Source organism: Megascapheus bottae, chromosome 25, assembly GCF_031878675.1.
Source record: "Megascapheus bottae isolate mThoBot1 chromosome 25, mThoBot2.hap1, whole genome shotgun sequence".
NCBI classification, from domain to species: domain Eukaryota; kingdom Metazoa; phylum Chordata; class Mammalia; order Rodentia; family Geomyidae; genus Megascapheus; species Megascapheus bottae.
In genome coordinates, this window is record NC_143533.1 from 25,723,198 (window position 1) to 25,740,876 (window position 17,679).

A 17,679-nucleotide genomic window follows, 5' to 3' on the forward strand; every position below is an offset into this window, starting at 1 on the left:
ACTTCTTAAAATTTGCTAATCACATCTGGTTTAGTTTTAGACATTTTCTGGGGTTTTGCCAGCAGCTAAGACATTTTAATGGCTACAATAAACCTCAAAGCCTCATCAAATCTTTGCTGTATGTGTGAAAATTATGTCCTCTTCAATTAAACATCCAATCTTGGTTCACACTAAGGCCTCGTGGAGAAAGGAGGTGAAACCAGAATGGGAGGGTGAGATGAAACGGGCCGCCAAGATTCTGGCCATTTTGCCAGATGGTATTTAAAAGAGAAAGAAATTCATTAGAGAACACAGCGTCTGTATTTTCTTTAAATATTTACTGGGTACCTTTCATGTGTTAAAAACACTGGCATCCCTAAAGATTAGCAGGGCATTTTTTTTGTTTAAATATTCAGCGTGTGGGGGGTGAGGGAATCATTCCTCATTTGTTTTTGTGGTAAATCCTGTCTTTTGGAGGAGCTCAATTCCAAGGAGAAAAATACCTAAGGTGATGTTTGTTTTTTCTTTCAAAGGCAGCTTCACCAGCTCCAGAAGACTTTGCAGCTCTTGAAGCTGGCTGAGGAAGGTGTGAGTTGAGACCACGGGGCCTTCAAAGACACTTAAGATCCTCCCTGGGCTAAAGTGGGAGACCTGGGCAGCTCCTGCCCGCAATGCCCCCGACTCCCTTTCTAGTGACTTCTCTATTTAGCATCCAACTCACTGGGATGTCAGAGGACGCAGTGCCTGGAAGAGAAGGGGAAAGATCAAAAAGAGATCAGATTTCTTGTGAAAAGTCTACACTGGGGTCAGGCCATGGGTTTCACAGGGAGCAAAGAAATGGGAGAGACGACGGCCGGCCAGGGACCAGCCCTCATTGCTGGCACTCCCTGCCATCTGGGAGATGGGCCTGAGTCCTCATCCCGCCATTGCCAAGGGAAAGAAGAAATCATGTGATGGTTCACTCTGCTTGGGATAAGATGAGTGAAGGTCCCTGTCACAGATGCTGATAAACTGCATTATCTACAACACACACAAACAATGGCCACAAGTCGCCAGCCATAGTCTTGAACAAAGCTTCCATTTGGGTGAATCCACTCTTTCAACCACATCATCAGAGGGAAAACCCACACACATGCTCCTTTAAAAATAATTTACAAGGTAAAAGTATTCACTTGTAACCACTCTCCTTATTGAAGCAAGTTTTATGCCCAAAGTAAAAATAAATGGCTTTCCCTTGAATTAGAAATGGATCTGTCCCACTCTGCTTCCATTTCCAGCCTAAGACTTGGGTTTCTGACCACTCTTTCACAATAAGCATTTTTTAAATGTTTATTCTATGTCTTAGTGTAAAATTATTCCTGGTTGGAAGTCTTCACTTCCTCAAACTCTTCTTCTGGCACCCAGCATTCCATTTCCACATTAACACGCTCCCTAAATCCTCTACAGAGCTCTTCAACTGGAGTTATACAAGCGCCAAGGCGAGTATTTATGTTTCTGGACAAGAAGATGTCTCCACAGTAAAAACGCTAGACTACCGAAATGCCAAAGGAAAATTCCTGCTCAAACAAGACACGCTTTTACTTTTCAATACAGCCCCCCAAAGGGGGCTTTTTCAGCATCACATTGTGAATAATTCAAACTGTAAATGAAAATATAATAGAATGTTTACTATGGATTAATCATGCAGTCACCTGTACGGAAACCAAATATATAAAGACACTAGTGTATCCACGTGACATGTATATGCATGTGTATATTTGTATGCATGCATGTATATAGAAGCAAAATAAGACAATACATGTTCTCTAACTACAGTACCAATCTCTGACTGCACGATACAACTTCTCTACATCTTGTTTTCTTCCTCTGTAAATGGAATTAATACGGTTATTCCTTATTTGGGTGGTTATAACAGAAAACAGCATGGTTCCAAAAATTAGTTGTCACTATTACTACCAAAGCTGTAACTACTAAATGTGAGAAACTGTAAATATGGTAAGACGTAAATGCAGTGAGCAAAAGACCAGCATTCCTAAACGCCAGAAGCACACCACACAGTGCCTCCAGACAACTCGTGGCAAGACCAAGTTCCACAAGGGACACAATAGACCCAAAGCGAATTTGGGCCCATCATATTCAGTGAGCCTAGAATAAATGATCCTCCAAAACTTTTTTAAAGCCCTTTTTGCTGTCATCACAATAACAGAATAATTCCTGTTACCTTCTAATTGCCTCTTCAGTTTCCTTAAATCTTTTATGAGGTCTTCAAACTTGACTTGGGAGGCCAGAAAGAAATCTTGTGGTTCCGGCAGAGGGAAAACACTCTTTTCGGTTCCAGCTTCCTAAAGGATATTGCAAACAAACAAAGTTACATTCTTCACGTCCACTGTCATTTTCAGTTGAAACTGTAAAGCATCAGTTGCATGTTGGAATTACCATTATTATTCCTTGCTACTCTAAATTTGGACTCCATTATATTACAAGGGTGTCACGTCTTTCATGGTCCTTTGGGTCTTGGTACCACTGAGGTTAATGAAAACCATGGCATGATGACATTCTGTCTCATCTTAGACTGGAGAGAACTATGTTTGGTATCTTGTATGGAAAAGGTACAGGAGGAACACACGGAGGTTACTGTATCCAATGTCCCTGTTTGACTCACACTTGCTAGCAGGTAGACAATGATTTGGGGGTACAGCAGGTGTGCAGTGGACCCAAAGGCCCTGCTCTGACAGACACTACCACATTCCTTTCCCTTTCACTTTCTGTGCAGTTTGAAGTAAGAATGAGTGTGTGCACATCAGATCCTCTCTTCATTTGTAAAGCATTTCCAAGAGCTGCTTCATTTACCTGAGGAGGTATTACTGAAGGCACAGTGTTGACAAGTTCCTCTGTCTACCTGACAGGTCTAAGGTGAGAAGGCAGAATCTCAGGCTCACTGACTCAATATCTTTCACAGCCTCCCCTCTGCTCTCCGCAGATCTTGCACATCGTATGCAGTTTTCAGCCACTCCTCTCTCTACAAGTATCACCCTGACAGCTTTCCTTCATAGTCCATCTTTCCTGTTGCCATCAGGATGAATTTCAGACTCTCAAACTGCTTTACAAGAGACACTTTCATGATCAGGCTTCTGTCTACATGGCTAGCCTTGTTTCTTCCTCCCCATCCCTCTCCCCCTGCTCCTTGCAAACCTTTATGAAATGGAGATAAGGCCACAGCCTCCTGCCTTTAGGCCTTTGTGTACCACTTCTCTAGGGATTCCCTACACCTCCTTGATCATACTCATACTTCCTTAAAGACTTCCTTGAAGTTGGGGAACTTGAGTGTTTCTTTCCTGGACTCCAAGAGCCTCTGATACCCTGATCACAGCACTTACTGCTTTCATTTAGAAATTGCTGCACTAGCTTGTATAACTTCCCCACTAGACAATAAATACCTAAAGGGCAAGAGCTCTGCCTTGTTCTCAGGATAGACTACAAGGCCTGGCATAACAATACATTTTTTGTTGTTGTTGGGCACTGATGCAGATAGCCTGTACAATACTGTTTTGCAAAATCTGCACTTTTAGCCAAAGACATCTAATTGAACACATTTCCTTGTAGTTTGAGAAATCCCCTGGATTTGTCCCCTTCCTTTAAGCCCCTTAGCTTCTCTTGAGACACTAGGAAAAAGTGGTCATTTTCATTTATCAGAATGTAATAAACTTACTCTTTCCATTGTTCTATATTTATTTTATTGCTTTGGAGACAACGGGAGAGGTCCCCTAGTCTGAGTGCCAAGACGGAGGAACATCTAAGATGCTTAACTGGAGAGCTCTACTGCAAGGAGTCAGGAATCAAACTGCTAGAGCTTCTTATCAGATTCCACCTTGGTTCAGAATGCCCAAATGAGGAAAACAGAAAACACCAATGGGTACTGCAGCCTGGTTGGCAAAAGCTGCTCAGAGTTGAATGGAAGGAAGACTATAGTGGAGTTCTTCAACCTCCACAGACCGAGGTACAGATTCAATCCCAGGCATGAGGACAGAAGTTGCTTCTCCTAACTATTGTTCACCACCACCAACCACAAAATCATTGCTTATACTTCTGGAAGGAAAGGTTGGTGTCATAAACCAACAACCTTGCATGCAGGGTTGTTGCACAGGGCAAGCCAGTAAACAACCACACCGATGAGTTCTTCTAGACTAGGCCCAGCCTGTATTTATAACTATTCTTTTGATAAGGGTTTCCTCCATGAAGTTAATTTCATTGGATTCTCCTCTTAACAATGCATTTCATAGAACAACCTCAGCCTTTCTATACAATGCATTCTACTTGGTAGGGGCAGCCACTATCAGGTCAATTTGCTTTAGCCACCTAGAGTTAGAAAAGTCACTTGCCAGCAAGCATGGCGATGAGTGCCTATAATCCCAGCATTTAGAGACTCAAACTCATCAAGGATGGTGACTTTGAGACCAGCCTGAGCTATATGGCAAGACCCTACCTCAAAACAACAACAAAAAAAAGGGAAACAATAACTTGAAGGAAGGAAGGAAGGAAATAATTTTATTTTAGAATCTTCCTATGCAGCAGCCCAAGCTGACCTTAAACTCACTATGTAGTCCAGCTTCAGCTGAGATAACAGATATGTACCACCATGCTCATTTTTTTTTTTTGCCAGTCCTGGGCTTGAGCTCAGGGCCTGAGCGCTGTCCTTGGACTTTCTCAAGGCTAGAGCTCTACCACTTGAGCCTCAGCACCACTTCTGGCTTTTTTTCTATATGTGGTACCGAGGAATCGAACCCGGGTCTTCATGCATGCTAGGCAAGCACTTTAACCACTAGGCCAAACCCCCAGCCCCAACCATGCTCATTATTAAATGACCACTAACTACATTATTTCTAGAGAGAATAAGAGAAAAGGGAAACTATATATGGACATATATATGCATATATGTATATATATACATACATATATATATACACGCACACGTACATCAGTAGTAAAAATCCATTAGTAAGGATATATTTGGAGAGAAGCATGTCTTGGATTAGATCCTAGAATACGTACAGAAGAAAAGTAAGGGGCCAGGAGTTTGGCCTAGTGGTAGAGTGCTTGCCTAGCATGCACAAAGACCCGGGTTCAATTCCTTGGTACCATATACACAGAAAAAAGCTGGAAGCGGTGCTGTGACTCAAGTGATAGAGTTCTAGCCTTGAGAAAGCCGAAGGACAGTGGTTAGGTCCTGAGTTCAGTCCCCACAACTGTCCAAAAGAAAAGAAAAGAAAAGAAATAGAAGCTTAGATGCAAAAGACTAAAGCGAAATTGAACAGTGTTAACTCCTTTGAAAACGGGGCACCATTTCTGTTTTGAATAAAAGCCTGCTGTCAGAACACAGGTGGCATGGAGGTGGCACCTGGTAGTAGAGGAGCTGAAATTCTCCAGAACAGTATCTCCCTAAAGCCTCGATGATGAGCAGGAAGGAAACATACAGCAAGACAATGAGCTCAGTTCAAGTCAGAGAAGAACGAAAGAGGGGCACAGAGCTTGAGTCCCACATGACCAAAGGTCAAAACAGCCTTCATAGAAACAGAGAAGTTGGAAGGGAGGGATGGCAAAGCTAGTGGCAGACACGCTGAGAGTTAGATAAATCTATGGGAGAGGGAGGAACACACTGAAGAGTTGGTACTATAGGCCTGAAAAGAAGGCATGAAATCCTTAGGAAGCACTCTGCTTCCACATTTTCCTTTGTACTAATTGCTTTATTTCTCAATAACAGTCCCTCTTTGTCTCACAGTGATGGCTCTTTGTTCTTAGTTTAACAAGGAAAAAGAAAACTGCAATCAGGTTGATTCTCACAGACATGTTGATTTCTAATTGCGAATAGAATCTAAGTAGAGAATAGGCTTGTTCAAATTCAGAGTCTCCAGCTTGTTCACAGATGCATCATGGATACAACATTGGGTATTACTGTGCCTTAACTTCTATTTTATTCTATACCTTAGAATCCAGTTTCAACAATAAATAGTTTCCAAATGGATCCTGTGTTCACAGAGAACCTCACTGTGTGGCCATGACGCAATTAAGGGTCTCAACAAAGCTGTGCTGTGTATTGAGACCTGTGCCAAGAAGAATTCTTTTCTTACTCAAACTCAACATTGCTCTCTTGGTTTCACTATTCTCTCCTGCAAACCAAGGAGTCTGGAGAGCTTTCAGCGTCCAAGTTGGGTGTGAAATTCATCCACCCAGCTATCAATCCATCAACCCGTTTCTGAAGGCCATCAATGTGTCAGAGGTGAAACCCCATTAGCACAGTTTCTACATAACAACACTACTTACCTGATCATAGTAACGCAGGTAGTATTTCACAACATAGTCCACCAGATTAATTCCATTATCCTAGGTTCAAAAGAGAAAGAAAAGGGCAGTGGTTCACATGAGACCCTGCTCTGGTTATACAGTTGAGAGGATAAATGACAAGTTTATGATTCTTATAATTTGTGAGATTTGGTCCTAATTAGATTTTCCTCCATTAAAAAAAATGCCAGCTATACAAAGAAATGACTCTACCCTGTCCTTTGTGGGAAAAATAGATAACTTATAAGACCTGTGAGACCAGGCCTAAAACAAACAAGTAAACACAAAATTGCTGTCTCATATTTTCTGACACAAAGCCAAGAGAGGAGGGGAAGCATTAAAGGGAATAGAAAGCCCTCCCTCCCTTCCCACCTTTAAAAAAAATGTGTTTTCTTAATGGCGTGAAAAACTATCAGAGCCAACTTAAAAGGAACCATGCCACTTTATGACCCCGGGAGGCCAGGAGAGGCCCTCCCACAAGGCAGCCTTTGTGTCCGGTTCACAGGGGTCTAATTCTAGCTGGCCTGAGCATTTCCCCTCCCTCCACTCTCTCTGCCCCCCATGGGACCCCTTGATATGGGCTGGTTGTTTCTAAAGAGGGAGCCCTGCAGGGGTGTGGAGCCTAGAGATAACCACGCTCAGAGGGCTGACCAGAGACTCCAGACCAATTGTTGTGAGGGAAAGAATTCAAACACCCCGCTAAACTGGCAATTCCACAATGCTCTGCCACTCAGGGAGTAAATTACAAGTAGCCAAAACTAAATTCAAACACACTCGAGCCTTTGCACTACAGCTAATGTCGTGGGCTATTTCATCTTCCACTGGAGTAGTGGCTCAGATCTACTCAAGTATGCTACACCAAAAGCGTAAAAGGAATGTGTCACTAGGATCTCATAGGAAAAACTTATTCTCAAAATCCTAAAGGAAGTAGAGAAGACAATTCATGTTCTTAAATACTTGATTATTGTTAGGGGGAGGAAAGGGAGACAGAGAGAAATATAACACTCAGGAATACTTACTCCTTGTTATTTATGTAAGCAAAGGAAAGCAAGTTTTAAATAAAAATCATAAAAATGTATCAAAAAATAAATACCCGACTTTTGACATCCTTGAGTTTGGGCAGAATTTCTAAGCTGTACCCGTCTGCTTGCCCTCGAGTCCTGTTTCCACCATTCATGTAATTTCCAAACGCCAGGATGAGAGCGAGGATGTCCTTCACACTCTTCATGTTGAGCAGGCCCTGTGGGAAGGCCTGTGAGGATCAGGAGGTACCGCCCCAACTCCACTCAACAACCCGTCTTCACTGGGTTCCAACAGGAACTGTGCCAACCAAGTGGCTTGAGGACTAGTTACCAATAGATCAACATCAAATGAGGTGGAAACACACTTTACTAAGCCTATGCCTTTTTTTTTTAAGAAAAGAATTAAAGTCATATTTTCTACATAGTCACAAATATAAATACACATTCTAGCACTGAGAATTAAATCTTCCTATTTGTAGCTCCACTTGAATCAATTTTTTAATATTTAATGTACTTGTAAACCGGTAAAAGTTAATGGAGTTAGGCTTTATTTTTGATGACTTCAAAGTTATGACATAGAATGTATTATCAGGATCTGTTTGCAGACTATGTACCTATATAAACAGCACAGTCAAATACAGAGTAGAGCTCTCACAACACGTATTTTAAGGCCATGGGTATGTTTATTATGTTTTTTAAATGTAAATGTATATTTGTTATTTTCTATATATCTATTAACTTCTGTCATTTCAAACCACTTAAGAGTTTTCGGCATCTCCTTTCTCTCTTTGTTTTTTTTCTCTTTTATTTTTGCATCAGGTACAAATTTTCAAGCAATAGCATTTTTTTCTTTATAGTCTTTCTGTTTGTCTTTTATTTCAGGGAAGAGAAAACAAGCAAGACTTTTTAGGCACACTTTGGGTCTTTTCCTTCAGGGTACTCGGGTGATATTTATGCTTAATTAGCATCTTTTATTTCAAATCTCTAAGTAAGCCAGGAAGTACTCCAGTATTGGTGCTCCTACAAACACAGATTACTCTGAAAAAGCCATGGACTAGAGTTTAATTGCACACTATTACAGTGAAGGCAACAGATTTATCTGCCAGTCATTCATCATCCAGTCAGTAATTTCACTTATTAAGTCTCTAGAATCCTCTCAGTTGGCTACACATACAGGTTTCAGGTGATCAAGAATGAGGGTCTCCAAGCAACATTGAAAAGGTGGATTGGACACAATCCACACTATTTGGACTGTTCTTTTAAAAAAAAAAAAAAAGCCTATTTCTTTTCCCTCCTCTCTCTTCTAGAGTCTGCAATTCTTCCACCTTTCTTTGTCTCCTGGGAGATCAGCCATCACACTCACCTTTAGAAAAAGCACAGAATCTGAAGTCCAGGAGTTTCCTACATGCTTCCTCCTTCACTGAACCTCATAAAAATAAGGCCAGTTTTGAATTCAATAGCAAACATACCTTAGAGGCTCGTGTGACAATCTCAATCTTTCGGTGTGAAGAGTTGATGCTCTCAGAGAATACAGATCTGAAGATTATGCACTGGGCACGTTCAGCAAAATTAGGGATCTGAGCTAACTCATGTAAAAATCTGTAAAAAGAAAAACAGAATCATTCTGCTTAGAACAGCAAAGAGATCCTCCATCTTCCATTGCTTATTTGAACATTTCAACCTAGTACGTATGAAAGGTATCCAACAGACTATCTAAAGGAGTTACCGTTCCCAACAGGGTCACTGTGCTGAGGGCTTTTATGGCAATGAATAAATGTATGGTATATAAACTTCTTAGGAACACAAAGGGTATACAAATAGACTAAAGAAGTTCTCTGTGAATTCAAACTGGAGAGTCTTAGTTTTTTAGCTTATAAAAAAATTTCAGAATGAGGGTCGGGAGTTTGGCCTAGTGGTTAAAGTGCTTGCCTAGCATGCACGATGACCCGGGTTCAATTCCTCAGTACCACATACATAGAAAAAAGCCGGAAGTGGTGCTGAGGCTCAAGTGGTAGAGCTCTAGCCTTGAGAAAGTCCAAGGACAGCGCTCAGGCCCTGAGCCCAAGCCCAGGACTGGCAAAAAAAAAAAAAGAAAAAAAGGAAAAATTTCAGAATGAGTAACAGTATATCCACACGGGCAAGCAAAGTAAGTTCCTCATGTGCATATCCACAGTCCAATGATAAAAAAAAATTCTTATGTAACAACCAAATTCTCCACACACTTTTTTTTACTTTTCATGTCAATATACATAGTATTTCATAGCTCAATATGTGAAGCAAAGCAAGGAGACAGCTAAATTTTCTTTAAAAATATGGCAAGACGTGGCTTAAAAGCTAACGGTGGGTACCAACCTCCACACAGCAGCTCACTGTGTAGGCAGTTGGCTCCCCCCCCTTTGCAAAATTAAACTGGACGAGTTACACACTGTGCAGGCCAAGTACCAGAAAAAAGGACAGAAGCTAAAACGTGTGGAAACAGCTGGCTGTGAGCTTAGAAAGGGAGTTGAAATGATGGCTGATATTTCTGAAAGTCTTAGTCAACTTAAAACAACCATTACCTAGACGTTTTGCAATCTCCCACTAAGAATGCTTTATAGAGAAGCCAATCTGTAGCTCTTTTTTAGTTAGTTTATTTGGTTTTGGGACTTTCTGGATATGTAGTCCAAGCTATGGAGTTTAAATGTTATCTTAAGGAATGATGGGTCATAAACAGGGAAGTGATCTTCCAGCTTTCTGTATCATGCAGTCATCACAGCAGTGTTTGGCTGGAAATGGTAGTGGACTGAAGCTGGGAAAATTACTGAACCATTACTGTAATCTTCCAAGAGGGAAGAAAACGTGGCTCTGGGTGGATGGGGAGAGGAAACCTCCCCAGGCGGGAAGACACAGGGCAACTGACTGACCCAAAGGAGGCTGACGAGAGTCCCGGTTGACTTCTGGGCTTGGGGCTTAGACATGTTTGGCAGAATATGAAAATGAAAAATACTGACGAAGCAAATTTGGAAAAAAATTATCTTTCAGCCATTTTCAGGTCAAAAATAGGCAGGCAAACTTTTCAGGAAAGGCTCCCTTCCCATTTCTCTATTTTACTGATCAGAAGAATAGTTTGTTAAAGACTTTGAAACGCAAGGGTCTGATGACTGCTATCTGTTTTATATTCTACAGGTATGTGCACAGACAGTAAGCCTTTCACACATCCCCAAGCATAGGATCTGTGCCTCTGTGCACTGTGAATATTTATTCATTATCTGATTGTCTACGTGATAACCAGACTTTATATGCAGGTTCTATGATTATAGAACACTGAGGAAGCCACACATGAGGGAACTTTTCTCCTTTCCCTAAAGCATGTGTGTGTCCCAGGAAGGACTGTAACTTTATATTCATGAGAGAAGTTCTGTGCCACAGAACCAACCTAGCCAACAGGTGAACTTGATGCTACGTGTCCTGTTGTTTGATAGCGATTACCACGTGGTCACCTCTAAACTTCTGGATGGTGTCATCTAAGGCATGTGCTCACACTGAGGCTAGTTATAAAGTACACTCTCACGCAGTCACTTGCATTTTTCCAGAAAGGAGAATCCAGGCATATGAGGGTCTAAGTTGTTGTGCATCCTATTGAAAGAGGCCATGGCAGGTGAGCATCATGCTCAGTAAAACCCAGTAGCACCTCATCTCCCCTCATCATCGTCTCTAGGCTGGAGCTAGAGGCTCTCCCAGGAGGGAGGGGCTGTCTGCCAGCCTAGGGGAAGATGACACCTCTGTGGAAAATGGCTCTCTCAGCCTGGCATGGGGGTGTAAGGGAGTTGATGAGGTGAGTGGTGAGGCCAGCCCCTCCAGGTTATGATTTATAGGACTGGGCACCACAGAATGCTAAGCCATAAATGATTCATACTCTCCAGGATGTAAAACATCTTTACAGTTAAACAATTTGCCAAAGAGTCGGACTGTGGCCTCAAGCAGACAAATGCTGTACTGTGCTGGAGGTGAAGCACAAAGGTGAGGTTAACCCAGGGCTCTGGACCTCTCCCTCAGGCCAGCCCAGCCCTCACTCTGCAAGCACAACATGGCAGGCCTCTCTGCCTAGGACACAGCTGTGAGTGTTCAGAGAGCCAATGTGATGATTATTTATGAATTTGAAAGTGTTCATGGAGCTAGATGATCAGTACAGAATCCAAGCACCGTGAAGTGTCTGATAATCAGCTGCCACCATTATTCTATGTCCTGGCCATCAGCCTTGAGCAGTAGTATGGGAAGGCAGTGACACCTGGGGAAAGACAAACACTTCTGGTGGCAGACACAGTCTCTCCTGGACTGCTCATCCACCCAGCCATCACCACATTCACAGCAGCCTCACCAAGTGAACAAGGAGTTGGCAGATCAACTCTGTGGGTCTAATCCAGCCTGCATCTTATAATCTGACTTAGGAAACTTACTAATCTTGGTTTGCATATTTTTAAGTGGTTGAAAAAGACCAGTAGGCTGGGTGCGGTGGCTCACGCCTGTCATCCTAGCTACTCAGGAGGCTGCGATCTGAAGATCAAGGTTCAAAGCCATCCTGGGCACAAAAGGACCTGAGAGTCTGATCTCCAATTCACCTCTAGAAAACGGGAAGTGGAGCTTGGCTCAAGGGTAGGGCGGTAGGTAGCCTTGAGCTGCAGAACTCAGGGACTGCGCGCAGGCCAAGTTCAAGCGCCATGACCCACAAAAAAGAAAAGAAACTAGTAGAAGGGTAACATTTATGACTTGTAAAAGTAATATGAAATTCGAATTTCAGCATTCCTAAACAAAATTCCATCCCAAGAACAGCCATGTTTCCTTGCTGCTTTTGCACGTCAGAGGGTAACTTCGGCAGATCTTGTGACCACAAAGAATAAATACTAGCTCAGACTCCACAAAAAAAGCTTTTCACCCTCCATTCTCAGTTTTGATGCCTCACTTGGCTGAACCAGCCCAACTACAGGGCTTGATCACACTTCCCACGATCTCCTCAGCGTCTGCGCACCTCAGTGTCAGAGGCTCGGGCCTGCCGTCAGGAATTAGCTTATGACGTCAGGGAGCATGGTGTGGGGCTGGACGGTGGCTGGGAGTAGGAGGCTAGCTGAAGACAGCAGACTAAATCCCATTGAGTGCTCATAGGTTTGGGGGCTGGGGCGTTGGTTTCAGCTCCTTGTGACAGGAATTCATTCTGGGTACCCAAACCACCAGTAAGGTGGTAAATCCAGGCCTCTCTACCCACCCATATTCCCGGAGACACTGACCAGGGCCCTATAGCCTCAAGAGCCCCAGGAGATTATGTGTGTTTCACAGACTCCAAAATTCCAGATAGGAACAGGTCACCCAGTTAATCCCCCGAGTTCTGGTTTTCTAAGTACACAGGGTGGCAGTCCCAAGATTAAATGGAGGGAAGAAGCAGGCTCAGAGGGAAGATAGCAAAGTCACCTCTGATCTGAGCAGAACAGGAGAGACGTGTGGGGGTGGGAAGGAAGCACATTCAGGCAACATGTACTGATTATGACATTAAAAATCAATTTGAATTCTGCGGCTCTGATATCATCTTTTCAACTGCATCAGCAAACCCTTACATGGAACAATGCCTTCTTCCTTCCTTGGTTACCCTTTTGGTTAGAATGTTTAGTCTAGAAGGATTAAGGAATTGGTAGAACAAGGAAGGGGAGTGGAGCAGCACACATCTCAAGCCTGCCTCCCAGGAGCTGGATCACTCTTCCGCGTGCAGTAGGTCACGGGAATGACGGTGCTGTAACTCAGCTCAGTGCACAATTAAACTTGGAGAATCAGAGCTGAGAGGCAGCAGACAGAAACTGCAGCCCTCCTTCTGGCCAAGTAAGAAAGAGTTCAACGTCCTTACTGCTCAGGCTTGTCCAGCAGCTTCAGTTCTTCATCTCTAGATGTCTCATAGTACTTTCTTATTTTAACTAATTCATCCTCTTGGGCTCGCTGTTTGGGAGAAAGAATGCAGAGTGATTAAATATATTCCATTCTTCTTTTTTTTTGGACACAAAAGACCCAGCAGTGTCCCACTATTACAGGTTTTGTATCGATGACTGGACAGGCTCAGGCAGTTTAGTAACTGGTCCAACCAAGCCCTCTCATCAGGCGATAGTAAAGCTGGACCTCAAGCCTCACCCTTACAATATGAGGCTGTTTCCCTTATTCAGTGTCATCCACTCACTGGGTCTAAGAGTGATCGTCCAAGCTGGTATCAGCCTTCCTGTTGATACCAGGAACTTTCTGGCATATGCCAAAATTAAGCAGGCAGCTCATCTTCATTCATTCTCCCAGCAAGCAACAGGGCTAGGTCCTACTCTGCCTCATGATGAGATGTACACACCCAGCTACCTCAGTGTGAGATAAGACCCTCAGTCCTTCCATGCTTGCCCTGTGGAAGCTTGCTTCTCCATGCCTTAATCTCTTCCATGCTATGTCAATACCCTTTCTAGCAAAGAACATGAATAGCCCGGAGGTTTTTAGAGTAGAAGGAAAATATGGAAACTTCAGCTCTGTATGTTTTTGACACTCACATTTTCATATAAGGCCGTCAAGGTCTCCAAATCAACCACGGAGTCATCCACATTAAATATGGCTGCAGAAAAGAAAATAGGATAAGGGGGTTTGATTAGGTGCCGACGGCACTGTCATCAGTCCAGCTTCCCAGACAGGGAACACCACACCTCACTGTGTCACACAGGTTGTGCTCTCCAGCCTTTCCTTTCCTGCACACCAGGGGGCTATCCCTATGGCAGTCCTGCGTCCTGGCCAGGCCTTATTTAATTCCTCAGGCCCCATGCCCTTTCTGCAGTTTAATTTAGGCTCCACAGGAGAAGTGTTTGTGCTTTAAAAGTAAATCAGTTTGTAGGTCTGAAGCACAATTTTAAATCTTTCTTCCCGGCTTGTAATTGAAGAGATTTAGCACTTAATGCACCAGAACTGACTTGTGCCCATTACCAGAAAAGGAAAGAGAAAAAAAGAAAATGTTGGCAAATTAAGTGAATTCAGGCATGTGATTTCAGAGACCTTTCTATGGCCACTGCAAACATCTTGTTTGGGTTAAAAAGACAAGAAAGAGTAATAATTGCACCAATAGCAAATTAAGATTATAGAAACCTCCCGTGAGTCAGTCTTAAGGCAAGTTCTTATTCTCATGATCTTTCTAGGGTTCCTTCTGTTGCTCTGCATCTTGAATGAGTCTCTGTTAACCAGTATCTATCATTTCATCTGGAGAAGGCCCTTCCCATAAATACCGGGATATAGACATTGAGATTTTAAAACCTTAATGGATTTGGCAATCAAAGTATCTGAAATTAGCAGGACACACATCTTTAAATAATTATTCAAAATTAATAAGGTTTGTTCCTTTGCTTACCTCCCTTCCCTGCCTTTTCATTGTGAAATTAACCAGCACACTAGTAAATTTTCTCCACGGAGGGCTAATTAATTTTATTAAACCCACTGGTGGTACTCAAAACGTCCCCAAACTTTGCTTGTCCACCATTACTCTGTTCATCCCTGTTCTGCTGTGCTTTTTGTCATGTTCTTTTGACCGAGGTAGGGATGGTCTAGGCTGCTTTTGAACTGTGCAGCCAAGTCCTAAGTATATAATAAATGTGTAGGTGTTGGTGGGGTCCATGAGCTTCCCAAGGCATGAGCCCTTGGGCAGTTTCTTCATAAGGACATGGAGAATGTAGAGACACTGAAGTGTGTGTGGGGTCAGGATTTTGACAGATGAAAATGTTATATTGTGGAAATGCAGCACCTGGGCAAGAATGAAGCAAACAGAGGAAAAGGAACTGTCTAAAAAATAAAATTAAAAAAACTCAGAGGTAGAGGAAACAATATCAAGAGATTACTTAGTTGAGTCCAGCTAGTTATATAAATTATTTGTTATTTCTACAGGGTCCATGGAAGGCTACTAGCCATACATTTAAAACAAAACAAAACCTAAGTCCTAGGATTTCTAGGAGAGTTATCTTACATGGACATAATTTCACTTCTTATTCACCCAATGCAGTTTAATGTTCCACAGGGGCCCATAAATCATCCCTGAAAATTCTAGCTTAAAATACTAGAACTACATATTAGAGAATCAGTGGATGTTCTCTGGTCAAATCATTTTTGAAAGCACTTATGTTAATCCTGTAAATCACTACATAAACCCAGTTCATTAATGATCACAATGTGGAAAAAAATCAATCTCTGATTAAAATACTTTTTTTGGAGTCACCTAGGATTGGATAATTTCCCTTTATAATATAAAAACACACACACTGGGGGGCTGGATATAGCTCACTGGTAGAGCACTTGATAGCATATACAAGACCCTGGGCCCAATTTCTTCTACAAGGAAAAAGCAAATTATGAACACATAATTAAATGCTACCACTACCACTACCAGTAACAAAAACAATACGCACATATACACACACAGATTTTTGTCTCTCACATACACACATATATGTATTCACTTTTCATCTTATAAAACGAATTAAACAATGCTATCCCACAGTTTTATAATACACTTCAAGGCCCTGGTACAGTAACCCTTAGCAGTTCTAAGGCTTTGGGCTTGTTACTATCCCAGCCGTCCTGCGGAGAATGTAAAGGTGGTGAAGTGTCCAGTCCACTAAGAGAGAACTCAAGTCAGGCTACTTTGGAATCAATCACGGTGGTGGGTTTTACTTTTATCTCCCTCCCTCCTTGCTGTCCTGCTCACACTGTCAGTTCAGTGAGAATATTTCAACTACACCTCACAATATGTCAAAAGGAAGTAGACACACGCTGTGAAAAGCTGGTAATTTTATTGGGTTCCTTTACCTTTAAAAATCTGTTACTTGGTGGAGTCTGGTTTCTGGGCTTCTTTTTTGCAGGGAAATTGAGGCAAACATTTTTATGTGGTCTCTGGTGCCTGTTCTGTACTCCCACAGTTATATACACAGGATCATTAGAGTAGTGTTTTGCCCATTAAGATAAAATAACCGTCCGCAGGGACAAAAAGCAGCACAGTATCACAAATTCAAACTAACAGGCACACATAAAAACTATGTGCCTGCATTAGCTGCATACTCAGGATTGGGTTCTCACACAATGGTCGAATTACTTTTCTAGGAAAGAGTCATGTTTTCACCATGTAAGCAAGAAGAACAAACTAATTCTTTCTAACCCCAAACATGTCTCTATTTTCAATTCTACCATGTCCAAGTAAATAAAAAGTGTATTTGCTGTTTGAAGGGTTTCTAGTCACGTATTCTCTTATGAAGTTATTTTCTCTCTTTTTTTTTGTGCGTTGAACCTCAACTCAGGCAAGCAATCTACCACTGAACTATGTCCCAACCTGGGGATATTCTTTTTGACTGAAGGACACCGCTAGAAGAGAAAGGTGGGAGACTTGGGGATACAAAAGGTATATGCGCTTGTCTGTGAAATTAACAAAGAAAACTCTAGCCATACAAAGTGTAGAAGACATCACACACAAGGTTGAGTCATCCTCCCAGTCTTTGGTTGGTAAAAGTTTTAAGAATAATGTTTATGCAGTTCATTCTCTTCTTTGTGCTTCCATTAGTAGCCATCAGAATTATCTTGTAAAAGGTCAGTGCCTAATAATGGTCTACAAACGGATGATTTATTCTCAGCCAGAGGCAACAGATTGATAGGGTTATGGGATATTGCTAATTTCCAAGTAACACTAAACCTAGTTGATTTGCTGAAATTATTAAAAATTTTAAGGGTTCAATAAAAAGTTAGTTGTCAGAGAAAAGGGACTCAAATGAGAAAAGAAATGCAGAAATGCCCAATCAATTCACCATGAAACTCCCGGGAAACTTCTCCCCAGACTCTTCCTAAGGAAAGGAAAGGTAAACGGTGTTGTCTGGAGGAGGCAGGGGCAGAAGAAAGAGGGGACAGGAACAGCTTCTTGGGTTCAGATTCCATGAAGGAGGTCTGCCTGAGAAAGACATTGGGGCTGTGGTAAAAGCTGCAACTGGTGAGGGGAAGCAATGGCAAGAGAAGTGTGAAGGCCGGGCAGGACCACTGCTCCCACAGAAGAACTCCATGACAGTCTCCTCAAATTGGTCACAGCCTCCCCCCTCATCCGCAAATGCCTTGATACGATACCATGTCCTACCTCCCACTGGCACTGGGCATGCCTATGCAAAGACACGAGTCCTTGCTTGATATAAGTATCTGAATGCAGAGCTTGTGGGCACTGGGTAAGAAATAACTTGAAGGTTTCTCTGTCTACTGTGACAGTGCGGGGCCAGTGGGCATACTTGACTGGGTGAGTCACTGGTTTGCTTTACACATAATCAGAGCCACACAGCTTAATTTC

General features: G+C 42.4%; 1 protein-coding gene across 1 annotated transcript in view; it reads right to left on the reverse strand.

Annotated features, from left to right (window-relative positions):
- Fmn1 (formin 1) overlaps positions 1–17,679 on the reverse strand; it is a 138,616-nt gene that overhangs the window by 59,447 nt on the left and 61,490 nt on the right. The window contains exons 8-13 of the mRNA XM_090357796.1: positions 13,880–13,941; positions 13,207–13,295; positions 8,807–8,936; positions 7,409–7,555; positions 6,298–6,357; positions 2,201–2,321 (exon numbers count right to left, since the gene is read on the reverse strand). Coding sequence (XP_090213922.1) covers positions 2,201–2,321; positions 6,298–6,357; positions 7,409–7,555; positions 8,807–8,936; positions 13,207–13,295; positions 13,880–13,941 — 609 coding nt within the window. The remainder of the gene's footprint in view (positions 1–2,200; positions 2,322–6,297; positions 6,358–7,408; positions 7,556–8,806; positions 8,937–13,206; positions 13,296–13,879; positions 13,942–17,679) is intronic.